At 44.8% G+C, this 19992-nt stretch overlaps 1 protein-coding gene across 1 annotated transcript in view; it reads right to left on the bottom strand.

The window, feature by feature from the left end:
- Positions 1-19992, bottom strand: part of ptpro (protein tyrosine phosphatase receptor type O) — a 171719-nt gene that overhangs the window by 34017 nt on the left and 117710 nt on the right. The window contains exons 14-17 of the mRNA XM_078553559.1: positions 18396-18531; positions 9855-9975; positions 9696-9764; positions 2859-2942 (exon numbers count right to left, since the gene is read on the bottom strand). Of these exons, the coding sequence (XP_078409685.1) occupies positions 2859-2942; positions 9696-9764; positions 9855-9975; positions 18396-18531 (410 nt within the window). The remainder of the gene's footprint in view (positions 1-2858; positions 2943-9695; positions 9765-9854; positions 9976-18395; positions 18532-19992) is intronic.

Below are 19992 nucleotides of genomic sequence, written 5' to 3'. Positions count from 1 at the left end.
AAATTTACAACACAGGAGGCCATTCAGCCCATCGTGTCTGTGCTGGCTGAAATCAGCCATCCAACCCAATCCCACCCTCCAGCTCTTGTTCTGTAGCCTTGTAGGTTACGGCATTTCAAGTACATTTCCAAGTACACTTTTGAATGCGATGAGGGTTTCTACCTCTACTTTCCTTTCAGGCAGTGTGTTCCAGACCTCTTCCACCCTCAGGGTGAAACATTTTCTCATCAATTCCCCTCTAATCCTCCTACCAATTACATTAAATCTATGCCCTCTAGTTATTGACCTCTCTGCTATGGGAAATAGGTTGCTCCTATCCACTCCATCTAGAACTCTCTCATAATTTAATACACCTCAATTAAATCTACAAATGTGCTTACAAGGTACTTTAGTTATTTTATAATGTAGCATTAAATACTAATGTAGCAGCATTAATAAATCTTGCAATGTAGACACTTTAGTTACTCATTCAATGTATCTGCATAAGTTATTCATTTATCTTTTAATGCAGTGACACTAGTTATTAATATATCTTATAATGGTAGGTGCATTAATTACTAATGTATGTTATAATGTATGCAAATCAGTTACTAATGAACTAATCAGAGACCTGAGGATAACTGTTGATTACCCATTAAAGGTGAAAGTTGTGTGAGCTGGCTATAGGGAAAGCAGATAGGATTTTAGATTGTACAGTAAGGGCTGGAGTAGAAAATTGACTATGAGAATCAGATTTCAGTTGGTCATTCTTCAACTGGCAATGCCATTTATTGTCCATCCCTAGTTGTCCTTGAGGTGGAGGTGGTGGTGTTCAGCTGCCTTCTTGAACTGCTGCAGTCCATGTGGTGAAGGTGTTCCCACAAAAGCTTTTGGATAGGGAGTTCCAAGATTTGGACCCAGCACCAATGAAGGAATGACAATATGTATCCAAGTCGGGATGGGGTGTGGCTTGGAGGTCATGGTCTTCTCATGCAGCTGCTGCCTTTGTCCTTTTAGATGGCAGAAGTCACATGATTGACAGATGTTGCGGATGAAGCCATGGCAATTTGCTGCCATATATCCTGTAGATAATGCACTCTGCAGACACAATATACCCACAGCTGGAGCACTGTGCTCAGCTTTATTATGAAGAACACAGATCCTAAAAAACAAGCAGAGGGCTACAACCAAAATGATATTTAGCCTAAGCACTCTTTGTTATTAGGTAGGTTTCAAATGTTTGGGCTGTTTACTTTAGTGAAATAAAGGCAAGGAGACAATGTAACAGAAGTTTTTAAAATGATGAAGCAATTGGATTCGGTCAGGTTGGTTTGGTTGGAGGGGATGGATGTCAATGGTAGGACTATGGAACATGTGTACAAAATTAAAAAAAATGGGTAAGGTGCCAGGATATATTTCTTTCCGCAGACAGTCATGGTCCCAAATAAACTACCGGCAGCTCCTTTAAAGGGAACTTGACAGGTTGTTGTCTGGAGGACATTTCCAGTTATGAGGCAAATTGGGCAAACTGATAGATAACTGCAGTCAGAAGTGGGTTGTCTAAGCGTCTCTGGATGGATGAGCTAAAATAGGCCAATGACCTTCTTCATCCATAACGATCCTGAAATTTATGAGCGCCACAGAGTTGAATTCAGCAGCTATATGTCTACTCCACGTTTCCATTTTCTTTCCTATTTTCTACATCTTTCACCACCTGCTTTTCTGTCTCCACATGAACATGGGCCCCCCTCAGGTCTATTTCAACTGAAAAACAACCAAGGTTTCATATGTTCTCCGGTTTACCATTTCACTTCCACTTTCTGCTTCCTTACATGATCCAGCCGAGAGATCACTGATCCTGCTTACTGATGGTAAAGTGCAATAGACTGCCTCATAATGTATCATAATAAAATAAAGTACCTAATACAATATTTTGGAAGAGGGAATTGGTTATTGTGCTGCAATCTTAATAGGATAACTAAATGGCACAGTCGATATAAAATTTGTCAAACTCTATTGCTAATTTTTCAACCATACAGAAATATCCAATGAGTTGGCATATCATCACTTATCTCACTTCCCAGGCACGTACAGTTGCTAATTTTAAAGAGCTTGAGTTTAGGAATTAATCACAGGAAGTGACTAGAATTCTACTACTGCTGATAAGCTGTCCTTACCCACATCATTAATTATTGCTAAAAGTACTAAGTGTGGAACCTAACTCCATTGCCTGCATCTTGTCCTGTTCACCCATCACCCTGACCTTGCTGGCCTACATTGGCTCCTTGGTTCCCCAATTAATTAATTGAAAATTTGCATCCTTGTATTTCAATCCCATTGTGGCCTCACCCTGTCCTATTTCTGTAAATTCCACAAGCCAGACAACCCTAGCCGAGCTCTGTGTTGCTCAATTCTGGCCTCGTGTGTCTCTTGCACTTCAGCCCACTGTTGGTAGCTATGCCATCAGCCATCTCAGCCTTACACTCCGGAATTCATTCCCTAAATCTCTCTGTGTCCCTCTCCTGCTTTAAGACCCTCCTTAAACACAATGTCTTCTAAGCAAACTTTTGGTGACCTCCTCTTTTGACTTCACATTCATTTTTTTTCTCTACATTAAAGGCAAGATAAAATGCAAGCTGTTTTTGCAAGTTAATTCTCTCTTGACAAACTTAAAACTCATCTCGTGCCCCTCACACACTGACGGAACAAACATGCGCACGTCTTGTGCAAAGTAATACGAATATCTTTTTGTACTATCCTATATTTTGTAGCCAGTAGCTTCTTGCAGTACAGATGTGCGAGAATATCTGGGTGAGAGGCTTTCAGTTTTAACATTTCTCAGCAGGTATTAGGCAAGAAGACTTTTAAAATAAACTTACCAAGGGTTAATACCAAAGGCCAAAAGATAGTCAGTCCAAAGGCATGATGGGAGCAGTGCAAGAACAGCAAAAATACTTCTACGCCTGAGAAAATGCAACACAGACACATATAGACAAAGAGTCTGTTTGATTAATAAAAGAGGAAGTTGCCCGTGATTAACATACACATGAAGCAAGACTTAGTTAGGTACGGTATATAGAGATTCTGCAGTAACATGGACATGCTGCACAGCTCAGATAGCGTTACAATGAGAAATACAGAGAGTAATGCACAAAGTTAATGTGATTAATAGTTTCATTCAAACGTGCAAACACAAAATTAAAATCATTACCTGCCAAATTATTGTTTTCATTTCTTGCCGCAACATTTGACCTGCTCCCTATTAAACATCGCATCCACTACTCTGGAGTCTGGATTACCACTGGGAAGAACTCAGATTGATTTATAATTGTGCTGAAGACTTATTGTTACAGACATTTTGGGTTGAATTTTCACCAAGGAGGCAGGAAATGGGAGCTGGGTTTGTTCCAAGTCAGAAACCCGCCTCAAGTGGGAAGATGATTAAAATTAAGATTTTCACGTGCTTAAGCTTTGACTGGTATGGAGATGGGTTTCCTGTCAATTAATGCTAGCTGGTGGGCTCTCGAAGTGGGCCAATTGGAGGCCTTCCAGCTTCAGAGGAGCACCCGACCGCAGTGCAAGGTAAGTAACTCCCCCCCGGCCTGCTGATGGATACCTGCCTCCAGGCTGTTGATCTGACCCCGTTGCATTGGGAATGAGAAGGCCAACTGGAAAATCCCAGTCAGCCTCCTAAATTTACCACTAGCAAGGCTCTTAATAAGCCTAATTTCCTCATCTGAGTGGTCGGCCTTCCCAGGCCCCGAACTCACCGCCCCCAAAATGGCCGTCACCAAGACCGGTGTCCCAAAACTGACAGATTGGCTGGTGCTGGTTTTTTCGTTCCCTTCCCCCCCGCCACCATGTTCAATTCTGACCTCAAAGGGGCCTGAAAATTCGGCCTTCTCTATTTATATCTGCTTCTGTATTGCCAGCGCTACCAGAAGCTGCAAGGGAAAAGCCAGCTCTGAAAATCCTGTCTAAGATCATAGCATGGTTACAGCACAAAAGGAGGCCATTCAGCCCTTTGCATCTGTGCCAGCTCTCTGCAAGAGCAACTCATCTAGCCCCACTCCCTGCCTTTTCCTCATAGCCTTACAACTACTTTTCTCTTCAGGTAATCATCCCATTCTCTTTTGAAAGCCTCGATTAAATCTGCCTCCACTGCATTTTCAGTGCATACCCGATCCTAGACGTTCGCTGCCTGAAAAAGTTTTCCCTCATGTTGTTGTTGCTTCTTTTGCAAATCACTTGAAATCAATGTCCTCTTGTTCCTGATCCTTGCATTGTGTTGATTTTTTCCCCCCTCGAGACCTAAAGCCAGATTTTCCTCTGGGTCAGCTTCCTAAATAGAATTTTCTAACCATGGATGGGGGTGAGGGTGGTGTGGTTCATCTCTGCCTTTTAGTTTTACAATGTACAGACCCGTTTACTAGAAAGAGCAATTCATGGAATCTAACCCGGCAATTGGCCCTTAGGAGAGGGTAAACAAATAAATGTTTTTTTCCCCACGATCTAAACACACAGACTGAGTGCTACCTTGGCTGGCTGAACTCCATTCATATTAAAAAAAAACAAAATACTGCTGATGCTGGAAACCTGAAATAAAAACAGAAAATGTAGGAAAAACTCAGCAGGGTCATACGGACTTGAAACGTTAACTCGGTTTCTCTATCCACAGGTGCTGTCAGGCCTGCTGAGTTTTTCCAGCACTTTCCATTCGTATCAAAATGGAGATAGTGCTCTTTAAAGCGACAACTGAATTTTATACCTTGTTCTTATTGTAACAACAGTATAATATGCATGAAGGTTAAGTGGCCAATCAATAAGGAAGGTCTTTTGATTCACTCAGTGCTGCTACCTGTGCAGAACAGACAAATAAACAGATCCTAGCAGATCCCAGGGCATTCCATGTGGTGAGCAGGACAGCAGGGATAACTAAAGTGCGACAGGAAGTAAATAAGATGCACTCAGGAAGTGAATGTTAAGTGCTATGGTGTATATATGGGATTAGCAAGTGTATGTAGAAATTAAATCCAGCAGGTCTAGGTTAAAGAAGATGGTTAGACCTCCCTTTCTTTATTCTTCCTCCTCCAGTGCTTAATTCATTAATTACTATTGCGCAAAAATACTTTCTTAATAAAAATGAAAAGCAGAATTCCCCATCCTTTCACCAAAGCACAGATTTCATCAACACTGGCTGCATCGTCTTTGAATCTGTGCCGGTGCCCATGGGGAATTGGATGGCTTGGACGTTTATAACAACTGTTAAAACAGATACAAAAACTGGGCCTTATAACTGAGAAATTCAACCTGACAGTGATGCAATGAGTGAGAGAAGACCAGCCTCCTGGCATAACCTACACACAATTGTTCTGTCACAGAATCACAGAATGGTTACAGTGCAGGAGGCCGCCATTTGGCCTGTTGTGCCCTTGCTGGTTCTCTGAAAAAGTAATTTACCCACACCCCCGCTCTTTCTCTGTAGCCCTAATAAATTTTTTCTCTTCTGTCAATTAAACAATTCCCTTTTGAAAGCTACAGTTGAATCTTCCTCCACCACATTCTCAGGCAGTGAATTCCAGACCCTAATCACACTCTGCAAAAAAAAAAGTTTTCCTCTTGCCGCCATTGGCAATTTTGCCAATCACATTAGATCAGTGTCGTCTGGTTTTCAACCTTTCCCGCTACTGGGAACAGTTTCTCCCTATCTACTCTGTCTAGAATCCTCATGATTTGAATGCTTCTATCACATTTCTTCTCAATCTTCTCATTTCTAAGGAGAACTACCGCAGCTCCATCAATCTAACCACGTAACTTAAGCCCCTCATCCATGGAACTATTCTCGTGAATCTTTTCTGCACCCCCTTTAATGCCTTCACATACTTCCTAAAGCATGGTGCTCAGGAATGGTCACGGACCTCCAGTTGAGGCTGAACTAGTGTTTGGGAAAGGCTCATCACAACTTCCTTGCTTTTGTACTCTATAACGCTATTTATAAAGCCCAGGATCTCATATGTCTTTTTAACCACTTTCTCAACCTGTCCTGCCACCTTCAATGATTTGTGCACATATACCCCCAGATTCCTCTGCTCCCTTTGGAATTGTGCCCTTTATTTAATATTGCCTCTCCTCTTTCTTCCTACCAAAATGTATCACTTCACACTTCTCTCCATTAAATTTTATCTGCCACATATCTGCCTATTCCACCAACTTATGGGCAGAAATTTTCACTCGGCGGGTGGGTGCATGTCCAACTCGCTCGAGCGTGAAATGACGCATGTTGACGTCAGCTGAGTGTGCCAACGTCAATGCGCAGTGGCGCAATAGTTCAGCTGGCGGGTGCGCGCTGGAGTCAGCAGCGTGCCCGCCGACAATTAAAAGGCCTGTTAAGGCCATTAAATAATCGATTAACCTAAATTTTTCACTGCCCGTCCAGCCTTACGGTTGGTGGGCAGGTGAAAAGGCCAAGCGGCCTTTGCACTTTTTTGGAAACCTCATCCACGGGTGGGATGAGGTTTCCAAAAGCAAATAAAAATCAAATAAAAGTTTTACAATTGAATTAATAACATGCCCCTGTTCATGTGATCAAGTCACATGAGGGGGCATCTTTTATTATATTTTTATTTTCTTTTTTTAATAACGCTTCATCTCCCTGAGGCAGCTCTGTGCCTCAGGGAGATTATGAAGCGTTCACTTGTGCATATGAAAGCTCATGCTCGGTCGCTCGCCCTCCTCCCCCCGCCCGCACAGGCAGCACTGCCGCTTGCGTTTCACGCTGGGCGGGCCTTAATTGTCTTCACTGAAGCGTGAAATTAACTTCCAGCCCCGATCACAGGCGGTGGCTGGCTTTCCGATCGCCCCTACCCATCCCCGCTGAGCCCGCCTGCCAAGGGCAAAATTCTGCCCTATGTCTTCATGAAGTCTATCACTACCCTCGTCACAGTTCACAATGCTTCCTAGGACATAGAGCAAACCTCTCATCCCAGGACCAATCTAATGAATCATTGTTGTACCATCTCCAGTACAAATATATCCTTTCTGAAATATGGGGCTGAATTTTCACCGTGGAGATGGGAAATGGGGGCAGGTTTTATTTTGGGTCACCTCCAGTGGTGAACTGATTAAAGTTCAGGTTTTCATGGGGGAAGAGCCATCAAGTGGCATAGAGACCGATTTCCTGTCCATTAGACCCAGTGGAGGTAGGAACAGAGGTGGGTCAGATGAAGTGTGAGGCTCATTTAGATACCTGAGGGCGGGGTCTGCTGATTTTGTCCCAAAGCCTTCCACTTCACCAGAGGGAAGCGAGGTGTCACAGGGGAACTGGAGGCCTGGCACTCGGGGCAGGGCAGCCCCTTGCTTCATCAATGCAACTTGAATCTAATGCTGGAGGGTGTGAGGGGGAGGAGGGTGGCAGGAAGAGGCCGCATCAACACACAACAAGGGCACCTGTCTGTTCAGAGTGCTCTCTGTTTCCAATTCCTCCTCCCCTCTTACCCTGTTCCTACCCTGATGAGCTGCCTCCTTTCAGGGCCTCAGTATCCTCAGGATCCACACATCTCTGGTGGACCATGTTATGGAGAGCACAGCAGAAAGCCACAATGACTGGGACCCTTGCAGGAGGGTATTGGAGGGCAGCATCCAACCGGTCCAGGCACTGGAGTCACATCTTCAGAAGCCCAACGGCCTGCTCAGTGGTTGTCCTGCTGATCAGGTGGCATTGGCTATATTACCTCCATGCCTGCATGTAGGGCTCCATTGGAGGGGTCAGTAGCCATCTCTTCAAGGGTTTATCCCTGTCCCCTCAGATCCATCCACATTCAAAGGGAGTTGAGTGAAAATCTGAGGCAGCCTGGACTGGCAGAGGATGAAGGACTCACAGCAACTGCCAGGAAAGTGAGCGCACACATGGTCAAGCTCTTGTTGTGATGGCAGACCAGCTGGATGTTGAGGAAATGGAAACCCTTCCTGTTAATGGCTCTCACTTGCTGGTAACCAGGTGCCTTGATAATCACATGGGTGCAAGTGAATATGCCCTGCATCTGGTGGAATCCAGTGATGGAGGTGAGAGCCAATGCCCTTTGTCTGTCGTTAAGTGATTGTGCTGTCCAGCTCTGGAAAATAGGGCGGCGGTGACGATTGAGATGCTGTGGTGTGAAGCTATTTTTGAGTCACCAATGAGATGATCCTTGAAAGAAGTCAAAAGCAAAGAGGTTTGAGGTCACCGTGACTTTGACAGCCAGTGACTTGGCATGGTGACTACTGCTGTGAGGTCTTCAGGGATGAGGTCACAGATCTCCATGATCATCTGCCTGGAGAGCCACAGTCTCTTGTGGAATGATTCCCAGTTATCCTGAGTGCCCATTCTCCCTGCCACTTGTGCAGCACCAAGGGCACCTACTCAGCAAATGCCCAGTTCTTCCTTTGCTTGGCTGACCCTCTTATAGGGCTGGAGTGATGCCCTGGGGCAGCTATGACTGGTTCCATCACTGTTTACCTGTCTGCCTTCAACTGTTCTGAAACTGACCTGTCTGCCTATTTATATATCCTACCCTTTCCCTTCAACAAGCTCCAAAGGAGATTCATTTCATTCAAACTAGTAACAGATTGCCAACCTGCTTACCCCTTCCCTCTGCTTCCTTTTAGCTAAGCAATCCTCTATTCATGCTAACCTTGTTACCCACCCCGCCCCCCACCCCCGAAGGCTAATGTCATATTGGCCTTTATTGCAAGGGAATTGGAGTTTAAGAACAAGGAAGTCTTGCTACAATTGTATTGGGTTTTGGTGCGGCCACGCTTGGAATATTGTACCCAGTATTGGGCTCCATGGGCTGAGTCTTTGGAGCCCTCCCTGAAGACAGGGAGGAGGTGGGTAGGGTTGGTGGGGGTGGGAGGGAGGGAGGGGACCTGCAAATACCGGCATCATGCAGGACATCAGTTTCAAGGTACTGTGTTTTTGTGCCTTCCTAATTACCTCAACTACCTCCTCTTTTGTTTTGACTTTGGCAGCATCTTCTTCCTTGGTAAAGACAGGTGCAAAGTGCTCATTTAGTACTTCAGTCATGCCCTGCGCCTCCATGCCTAAAAAGGGTAATCTCAGTGTCACATTTCTCTGTTACTTCTTCCAAGAGTTGTAAAGATTTTAATTCGGCTACATTATCGCAACTCAGAAAAAAAAAATCACAAAAAGAGCAAGTATTGAAAACCATGTGCTTAAATGGCGTTACGATGGTTAATATGGATGCAAAATCATATTTAGGAAGTAAAACATTCACAGATCCTATACAGTAATTATACAGCATTCAACCTTGCATTACTTCCAGAACCTGTTCACTGATTTTCCAAAGGTGTTGACTGAAACCTGAACGGAGACAACCAGTATTGGAATGCCAAGCAAGATTCTGAGTGTGACTAAATTAATTTGAGTGGAAGTGCTTTTGAAATCTCCTACTGAAACTGCAAGCTGCCCATTGAAACCTCCTGCAGATTTCAGTTACATTTTGTGAGTTTATTTCCTACTTCCTTGCTACTTGTATCTTTGTCTGCATCTGAATATTTGATAATGAGTACTCTGTTATGATGGACATGATGACTCCCGTTTCTCAAGCATGATCTCAGATGAAAAGCTTGCACAGAAATAAAACTGATTTTCAGTACTTCAAAAAGACCTTCACCTTGCCAACCCAGTCATTTACCTCTCCATTCCACTTTGCACGTACCAGTTAAATGGCAACTTTCCGTCCCTCTCCAAAGTGGCAAAATTGACAAATATTCCTGCTCCACAATTCCTGTAAGATATTGATATGATTATTTATACTTGACCTCCGTTTTGAATAACTCGATGTATGTGAGAGTGCGTAGAGCAAGTTACCCTGTACCTGGCATGTTGCAAGTGCTTCCGTCTCAGAACAAAGAGTGTGATCAGTAGCAGTCCTATAAGCAGGATACTCAGGATCGCAAGGGCAGAGATCACCACCATGTTCGAATTCACTTCTGTAACTAGATATTTAAAAGAAAGAATCAGGATCTCCTTCTGTTACTGAATGCACTTAAGTCTGAGATAGACAGATTTTTGGTCTCAGAGAATCAAGGGACATGGAGGGTGGACAGGAAAGTGGAATTGATGCAGAAGATCTGCCATGATTGTATTGAACGGTGGAGCAGTGATGCGCCGCACGGTCCACTCCTGCTCCTATTTCTTATGCCCTAATAAATAGGGGCAGATGGTGGTGCAGTGGCAAATGTCACTGGACTAGTAATCCAGAGGCCCAGGCTAATGGCCTGGGGATACAGTTCAATTCCTGGTGGAATTTAAATTCAATTACTAAATCTGGAATTGAAAGCTAGTCTCAGTAATGGTGACCATGAAACAATCACTGATTGTTGTAAAAGCTGGATAATCTGCTCCAAGTTTGATGAAAATGGTGTTTGGAAAATGCTTTCAGGTTTGTTGCCAATATATTCAATGAATGAGTATCAAAACACTTCAATTGTGCATGGTGTTGAAAGAACAAGGTACAATGTCCTTCCTCCCAAGGATGGCATTTATTTCCTAGCACTAAGAACATGGTGGCTGGCCTTCATCTGAGTTTCTGTCACGGTTTTCTCTATCCGTTTCACACTCAAGTGGATCACCTTCCATTAAAATAAAGAAAAATAGCTCCTCACTTTTGTTGTATAAAGGGTTAACAAAATGGATATGCTAATGTATGATGTAGATGATGATGTATCACTGACATCAGTTAGTCATGTGCGAGTAGACTGGCATCTCTTAAAGGAGATGTGCGTACTCAGTAACCCACCTTGCGCATATTGTACATAGTGTAACTAAATGAGTTTTCAGTAAATACCCGAGTCTGGCTACAGTTCCTCTTCTCAAGAGATGAGGCCTAGCACGTTCCTTAAAACAACTTTAATCTTTTAAATTACATTTGGTTTATTTCTGTCCCTTTGCGTACTGCACAATTGTACAACATCAGAGCCTGTTCTCAGGCCCTGCCCATTCTACTCTTGAAGCAGCTGTCAGCAAGTGAAGTATGGTCTGGCTGATATATCTTTTGATTTTACCTTGCTCTGTTTGGGGAAAGGCCTTGCCCCTCATCTAACACCGTAGTAACTTAAGGGGAATAAAGGAAACTCAGCAATCTTTTTTTATTTAGTTATTCTTTCGGGGATGTGGATGTCACCGGCAAGGCCAGCATATGTTGCCCATCCCTAATTGCCCTTCAACTAACCAGCTTTCTAGGCCATCTCAGAGTCAATCACTTTGCTGTGGGTCTGGAGTCACATGTAGGCCAGGTCAGATAAGGACAGCAGATTTCCTTCCCTAAAGGACATTACTAAACCAGATGAGTTTTTACAATAATCAGTAATAGTTTCACAGTCACCATTACTGAGACTAGCTTTCAATTCAAAATTTTATTAATTGAACTTAAATTCCATCAGGATTTGAACCCATGTCCCCAGGACATTAGCCTGGGCTTCTGGATTACTAACATTACCACTACGCCATCATCTGCCCCTATTTATTAGGGCATAAGGAATTGGAGCAGGACTAGACCATAGGGCCCATCAAGCCTGCTCCACCATTCAATACGATCACGTCTGATTTTCTGCCTCAAGTCCACTTTCCTGCCCACTCTCCAACATCCTTTACTCTCAGACACCAAAAATCTGTTGATCTCAGACTTAAATACATTCAGCGATGGCACATCCACAACCCTCATGGGTAGAAAATTCTGAAGATTCACAACCCTTTGAGTGAAGAAATTTCTCCTCATCCCAGACCTAAATGGTCAACCCTTTATCCTGAAATTGTGCCCCCATTTTCCTGATTCCCTAGCCAGGGAAACAATCTCAGTGCCTACCTTGTCAAACTCCTTCAGAATTTTGTATGTTTCAATGAGGTCACCTCTTATTTTTCTAAACTCCAAATAGAAAGACCCAGTTTGCTCAGCCTCTCATCATAGAACAGCCCTCTCATCCCAGGAACCAATCTGATAATCCATCCTCCGATGTAAGTATGTCCTTCCTTAAAGAGGAGACCAAAACTGCACACAGTATTCCAGGTGTGGTCTTACCAAAGCATGTACAACTGTAGCAAGACTTGCTTATTCTCACTCTAATCCCTTTGCAGTGAAGGCCAACATGTCATTTGTCTCCCTAATTGCTTGTTGTACCTGCATGCTAACTTTCTACGGCCAGGATTTTTACCTTGTCGGGCGGGTGCAGCAGGCGGGTGGGCCAGGGAGTGGTCATGAAGCTGACCGCTGCCCGCAATCAGGCCCCGATATCGATTTCACGTTGGCTGGCCAATTAACGGAGCTGCCTCAGGGAGTTGAAGATTTATAACGTTAAAAATAAAAAAGTTAGCAATGTTAAAAACATGCCCCCTCATGTGACCCTTTCACATGAGCAGGGACATATTATGAATGAATATAAAAATTTTTAATTACATTTTTAATTGCTGTTGGAAACCTCATCCAGCCTGTGGATGAGGTTTCCTAAAAAATCCAAAGACCGCTTGGCCTTTTCGTCTGTCTGCCAACTGTAGGGTTGGACGGGCAGTGAAAAATTTCATTTAATTAGAACTTTAATGGCCTTAACAGGCCTGTGAAATGTCGGCGGGTGTGCTGCCGACTCCCATATGCGCCTGCCGACTGAAATATCACGTGAGCGCGCGATGATGTGGGGACACTCGGCCAACATCATCATGTGTCATTTTATGCTCGAGCAGGTCGAGCGCATGTCCACCCGCTCAGCGCAAATTTCTGCCCTATGTTTCTTGCATGAGTACAATAAAGTCTCCCTGAACATCAACATTTACATGTTTCACACCTTCTGAATGATGTCCTGCTTTTCTGTTCTTACTAACGAATGAAAAACCTCACCCTTCCCCACATTATACTCCATCTGCCACCTTGTTGCCCATTGAATTTGAATTTTGAATTTGAAGTTCACATTCAGATTGAGGGAGAGAAGAATGAGTCTAAGACTAATGTTTTAAATGAAAATAAGGACAATAATGAGGGTATGAAGACAAGAGCTGGCTAAAGTGAACTGCAAAATTAGGTTAAGGGATAGGTCAGTACAGTTGCAGTGGCAGACATTTAAGCAGGTATTTCATAACACTCAAAGATAAATTCCAGTGAGAAAAAAAATCTTTAGGAAGTTAAAGATAGTGTAAAATTGAAAGAAAAAGTGTACAATTCCACGAAGATTAGTGGCAGGTCAGAAGATTGGACAGAATATAAAAAACAGCAAAGAATGACTAAAAGAATAATGAGGGAAAAATTAGAGTACGAGGGAAAGCTAGCTAAATGTAAATGTAAAAATGAAATGTAAAAATGAAATGTATAAACAGAAGTAGGAGCTTCTACAGTATTTAAAAAGGAAATGAGTCACTAAAGTGAGCATTGGTCCTTTAGAGAGAAAGAGTCTGGGGAATTAATCATGGAAAATAAGAAAATAGTGGATGAATTGAACATATATTTTGTGTCAGTCTTCACTGTCGAGGATACAAATGATATTCCAGGAATAATTGTGAATCAAGAGGTGAAAGGGGAGGGAGGAATTTAAAACAATTCCAATCACCAGGGAAAATGTATTGAGAAAATTATTAGAACTAAAAGTTGACAAGTCCCCAGGTCCTAATGGACCTCAGGCTAGGATCTTAAAAGAAGTGGTTACTGAGATAGTAAATGCACTGGTTATAACTTTCCAAAATTCCTTAGGTTCTGCAAAGGTCCCATCAGATTGGAAAATAGTGAATGTAACTCCTCTATTCAAGATAGGAGGGAGACAGAAGGCAGGAAACTACAGGCCAGTTAGGTTAACACCTGTCATAGGGAAAATGCTGGAGGCCAGCCTCTGGACTTGGTCATGTCACAGTTGCTGGAGCTGCAAAGGCAAGTTCGGGAACATCAGGAAGGGATGTCCGCTGCACTCCTCAGATTGCAAGGCACAATTGCAAGGCACAGACTGCCTTCAGGCTGAGGTGATAGCGCCAACATGTGAATGCACTGAGGTCAACAATGGCAGGATGGCGGCCGCCATGGAGACCTTGGTCCTGGACATCGCTCCTGCACTGCTGCGCGGATTAAACTCCATTGCTGATGCCATAGTTTGCCTCCAAGTGTATATGCAAGAGGGGTGCTGGGCAGCTTGATCTCACTCCAGTTTCCCCTTCTCCACAAGGAGTCAGCCAGAGGCCCCGAGGTGCCCATAGGGAGGAGAATCAGCAGGTGCACACTCCGGGGCCATCCAACCAGGTGACTCTGGGAGTGTCCGGCCCATCTGAATCCCCTCTTACTGTGATCCCAGCAGCCCCAGCTCCACAGGCCGAGGAGGGTGCCACTGCCACACAGCAGGACCCTGAAAGCAGGCTGGGGCCTTCCAAGTCTCGGCCCTCCAGTGGACGCCCACCAAGGTCATCACAGATAGGGCGTATTAGTCAGCAGGCTCTCTCTACCTCCGCTATGGATGTAGCGGCAGCGTTAGGAAAGTTAAGAAGAATTAGTTGCACATGGCACGGGTGATAATCACTTGTACGTACTGTTCCCCATTGTCAATATACTCCCAAGAATGTCTCCCTGCCTGTGGTTCCTTGTTCTGATGAGCAGTGTTCTTGTGACTCAGATGTGAAATCTTTCTGCACAAGATAAATGCAGGTGCCTCAGTCAAGGGCCTCTTCCCTGTGCCTTGTGCGGCCTTCAGACCAAAGTGACGGCCTGGCCTCACACTCACTGAACACATTACTGATGCCTGCATCTGAATGGTTCTTGTCAAGTTGTGGGCAGGTGTCACAGAGTTCCATCATTCTCTCTGTGCGCTCTCAGCACCTTTAAGGTGGGGCTGGCCCCCATCTCTTCAGCATCTGTGACCAGTGGCACTGTTCTCCTGAAGGGTTCATGTGCTGAAGGCTGACCAAGGATCAGATGCTTTTAAAGTTTAAAGGCCACGTCTCTATGATATGACCCTGGCCACGGAGTGCAAGCGAGCTGCCCTCAGACAGACAGGAGTGAGACATTCTCAGAGGCTATGTGAAGATTTATGGAGTGTCCTCACTGCATGTCGTCATCATCCTGCGATCGAGCGACTATTAGGGCCATCTCGATGACAGGAGCATTATCACAAAGGTTATGCACATTACTATAAACCAGACTGGAGTCAAACGTTCACAGGTGCAATGTGAGGATCTATGGGTCTCCTCACTGAATGTCGTCATCATCCTTCACAAATCTAGCAGTTATGAGGGCCTCCTGAGTGTGCCTGCCTCATCTAGCTAGTGTAAGGGCTTCATCCCCGTCATCGTCACCTTAGAGGACCTCCTCACCCTCATCCCCGTTGGCATCCTCCTCATCGGAGGAGACCTCCAGGCCCTCCAACTCCTCCTCAGCCAGCTCATCTTCCTGTTACAGCACCAGATTGTAAGGGGCGCAGCAGGCAACGACGATGTGTGACACCCTCCGTGGACTGTATTGCAGGGCTCCACCAGACCGGTCCAGGCACCAGAACCTAATTTTCAGCATCCCGATGGTCTGCTCTGCCAAGTTGCAAGTTGCAGCATGAGCCTCGTTATACCTCTGCTCTGCTGCAGTCTGAGGCCGCCGCACAGGTGTCAACAGCCATGTCCTCTGAGGGTAGCCCTTGTCCCTGAGGAGTCAACCCTGCAGCCTCTGTGGACCCTGGAAGACTTCAGGGATCTGTGACCGGCTGAGAATGTAGAAGCCGTGCAAACTCCCTGGAAACCGTGTGCAGACCTGCAGGATGCATTTGTAGTGGTTGCACACCAGTTGCACATTCAGCGACTGGAATCCCTTGCGGTTAACATGGTTGACCACATGTTGCGAAGGAGATCTGGGTGAGTGCAATCGATGCCACCTGTGGGAAACTCGAGATCTGGGCAAATCCAATCATCCTTGCATCCTGGCTGTCCCGGTCCCAGGCAAAATGCACAAAGTTGTGTGCCCCCGCACACAAGATGGCATCCGTGACCTCATGGATGCACTTGTGGGTGGAGGAATGTGATATCCCAGAGAGGTCACCTGTGGAGCCCTGAAAGGAGCCACTGGCATAGAAATTGAGCGTCGCTGTCACTTTCACGGCCACTGGCAGTGGATGCCCTCCATGTCCCTGTGGTGCCAAATGCTGTAGTAGCTGGCAGATGTGACCGACTAGTTCCCTAGACATGTACAGTCTTCAGCAATACTGGTCCTCGGTTATCTGCAGGAATGTAAGGCAGTGCCTATAGACCCTGGGTCTAGCTAGGCACCAACCAGCAACAGCTCACTGTGGCTATTCGGCAGTGTGTGCGGGAGCCCCAGCCGCCCCTTTTTTCCAGAGGGTGCTGCTCCTCCCTTTGTGCACCCAGGGGCCTCAGTTGCAAGGGCAGCCCTTGACTGCCCCACCCACCTCAACCGCAGGGGAGCCAGTGCTCTCCCACCACTTCACCCACCACCCACCACCCAGCCCCCTGCCCCCTGCCCCCTGCCCCCAGCCCCCAGCCCCCAGCCCCCAGCCCCCAGCCCCCAGCCCCCAACGCGCCTCAACTTTGAAGTCCAACAGGGGACCTGGGCGAGTGCTCCGCATTGTTATTGTGTACTCACCTCCAAGTTCCCCTCAAAGTGCAGCCCGCCAAGTGCACGGCCTTTATATGCTGTTGTGAAACACGTCGGTGTGATGGGCGGACAATCCAGCAGGGGAGACGATTCCTGTGGGCTTGCCTTATAATGATATGCAGATATATTATAATGAGGCTCCTGACGTCCAATGGCGGGAAACGCAATCCGCCATCGATGGGCTGAGTGGATCATCGCTAACTGGTTTCACAACGTCATGAAACCGATTTTTGGCCTTCTCGCCATATTGTCCCCTCACATCATTGAACACACCCGAAGCCAGCGGGTACGGAAAATCCCAGCCAATATCTTGTTTGAAAGGACCAAATGTATGGTTGCTGAATTTGCTGATGCCACACAAAAAGGTAGGAAAGTTACTTCTGAAGAGGACATTAGGAGTCTGAAAAGGGATATAGGTAAGTTAAGTGAGTGGGCAAAAATTTGGCAGATGGGGTATAATGTGGAAAATGTGAACGTGCCCACTTTGGCAGGAAGAATAGAAGAGCAGCATATTATTTAAATGGAGCGAGATAGCAGAACTGTGAGGTACAGAGGGATCTGGATGTCCTAGTGCATGAATCACAAGAAGTTAGTAGCAGGGACAGCAAGCGATTAGGAAGGTACATGCAAGGTTGGCATTTATTGGAAGAAGAATGGAATATAAAAGTAGGGATGTTTTGCTACAGTTGTACAGGGCATTGGTGAGCTCACATGTAGTGTATTGTGTACACTTTTGGTCTGCTTATTTAAGGAAGGACATAATTGCATTAGAAGCAGTTCAGAGAGGGTTCACCTGACTGATTCCTGGGATGGTGGGGTTAAACTTATGTTTCAGTAAGATCACCTCTCATTCTTCTAAACCCCAATGCATTCAGACCCAAGCTGTCCAAATTTCCTTATAAGATCCTGAGGGGACATAACAGGGTGGATGCTGAAAAGATGTTTCCACTGTGGAAGAGACTAAAACTATGGGACACAGTTTAAAAATAAAGGAGTCCCCCACTTATGACAGAGATGAGGAGAAATTTTTTCTCTGAGGGTCATGACTCTGTGGAACTATCTTTCCCAGAGAGTGTTGAGGCAGAGTCAATGAATATCTTTAAGGCAGATTAGATAGATTCTTAACTAACAAGCGAGTCAAAGGTTCCCGGGGGCAGGCAGGAAAGTGGAGTTGAGGCCACAAAAGCCACAATCAGATCAGCCATGATCTTATCAAATGGTGGAGCAGGCTCAAGGGGCTGAATGGCTTACTCCTGCTCCTAATTTGTATGTTTGTATTAATTTATCCTGTCTCTATCTCTGCAGAGGGATGGATGATTTTCCACAAGTAGACAGAGGAATTCTTCCAGTTAACACCCAAATCTGGACTCTTACTGTGTCACTGGTCAGTCTCAAACCATTAAACAGAATTGACTAAAAGCTAATGAAATACTAGCACTTGTCACAGAACACTGCATGAAATGCACTGTGCTATAGTCCTTGCAAACTGATTTAGGTCTGGAACTCACCTCATGTAGAAATCCCTAAGGCTAGCCTATGTTGCAGTTCACATATGCATTAACTAGCTGGTGTAAACAATTGCCTTGGATACTCTGTCAACTTCGATGATGTCCTAAAAATAACAACACTCCAACTAATACAAGCGAGTTTGTAAAGCACAGAGAATGTGCTTTAAATTAGGAGTCAGGATCTCAACAAGTTACTGTTGCCCAATAACGTCTACATTTGTAACTAAAACCTAATGTCCACCTTATTATATCTGAGAGGTTGTTCCAAAACACACATTTACACCGACAGTACCTGTTGTTGAGATGGTGATGAAAACTGGAGCACTGTAACGTTCATAACTGACACTGGTCACGCTGCAGTTGTAGGAGGTTGATGGCACAAGATTGGTGAGTGTAACAATGGGTGAGTAAACTGTGGCCTCTTCTTTCTGAAAGGAAGAGAAGAAAAAGTCAAGCTTAGATACTGGTTGGGATTTTCCAGCCCCACCCGTCTGCTGGGATCTTCCAGTCCTGCCAATAGTCAATGGGCTTTTGGCTTGCCTGCTGCATCCCCCGTGGTGGGTCTCGCCATGGTAGGGCCTCCTTTAATGATCATTGACAAGGGTTATAATGAACCCAATTGGCTGCCTGCCTCATACAGCACTGAACCCACCTCTCCAAAATGGCTGGCACTGGCAAATTGTTGGGTAACTGCCTGCGTTGGCTGGTATCAGTATTTCCCGTTCCTGACCTTGGCGAAGCCAGAAAAGCCTGCCCACAGAGACTAACTTTCAACCGTTCGTGCAATTATAAAATATATTTGAGCGTGTCTCATTGTTACATTTTGCAATTTTTCACATCTGCTTAGTAACATTTATTGCTAGTTTAACTTTGTTTAAACTTTTTTGAGTTAAAGATGTATGTACAGTCAATGGTGGAACTTTATTGCTTCCTTTCAGTCACACTGGCATAATGTCATGGACGTGCATTTGTGCAATGATTCTAAGTTCCAAGTTTTGTCTATGCTTTCGGGAAGGTGCAGTTAGACCGAATCTCTTCACCATGATGGATAGGAGACAAATGAACCAAAAAGTCACCTGGGTCACTGCCATTCACCCAGTTGTCCATGGTAAGGGTAGGGCATGGGTAGAAGTGGAATAGTTGGTCACCTACCCATCTCCTGGTTGGGGAAAAGGTTCAGAGAAGCCTCAACAAAGCAAGAAACCCAGATTATAAAAGGATCAAAAATTCCGATAATGAGACAGCTTAGTTTCCAAAACAAAGGGTTATAAATTAAATTCATTCAGAAATTAGATCATTTGTCAATAGGATTGAAAATACTTTGCACCAAACATAAATGGACATTAACAATCAACTCCCTACCTCATCCCAGATGTTTCATTGTTGACTTTAAACTGATGCTTACATGAACTACTTCAAGCCGTCTTTGTGGCTGTTCCCTAACGCCACAGGGTTGAGGTATGAGGAATGATTAGGAAAACTGCAGCCTTGAAAGAAGTCAAGAGTGAGCTGATCAGATTAGGGTATGTGAGACAGTAAATGGGAAGGAAAGTGGAAATCCTGAATATTTCTTCAAACTAAATTGCAAGAGTAGGACAAGGGGTCATAGGTTCAACCTGGTAAAATAAAAAATTAGGACTGAATTGAGGACATTTTTCACACAAAATGATTGACACATAGATGGAAAATGTTTTAAGATTTTTTTAAAAATTAGTTCAACCTTGGGCCAAAGGAAACACTAGCCAAGCTCATCCCAAATTGCCCTCAACACATCGAGAGTCAACCACAGAGTTGGGACTGGAGTCACATGCAAGGCAGATTAGATAAGGGTTTTACAACAATCAATTAGTACCAGCCCACAAAGGACCATATTTATTAAATTCAAGTCT

The sequence above is a fragment of the Cetorhinus maximus genome, chromosome 12 (assembly GCF_964194155.1).
Source record: "Cetorhinus maximus chromosome 12, sCetMax3.hap1.1, whole genome shotgun sequence".
NCBI classification, from domain to species: domain Eukaryota; kingdom Metazoa; phylum Chordata; class Chondrichthyes; order Lamniformes; family Cetorhinidae; genus Cetorhinus; species Cetorhinus maximus.
The sequence above is the reverse complement of the archived record's forward strand: the minus strand, read 5'-3'. Positions and strand labels throughout refer to the sequence as shown.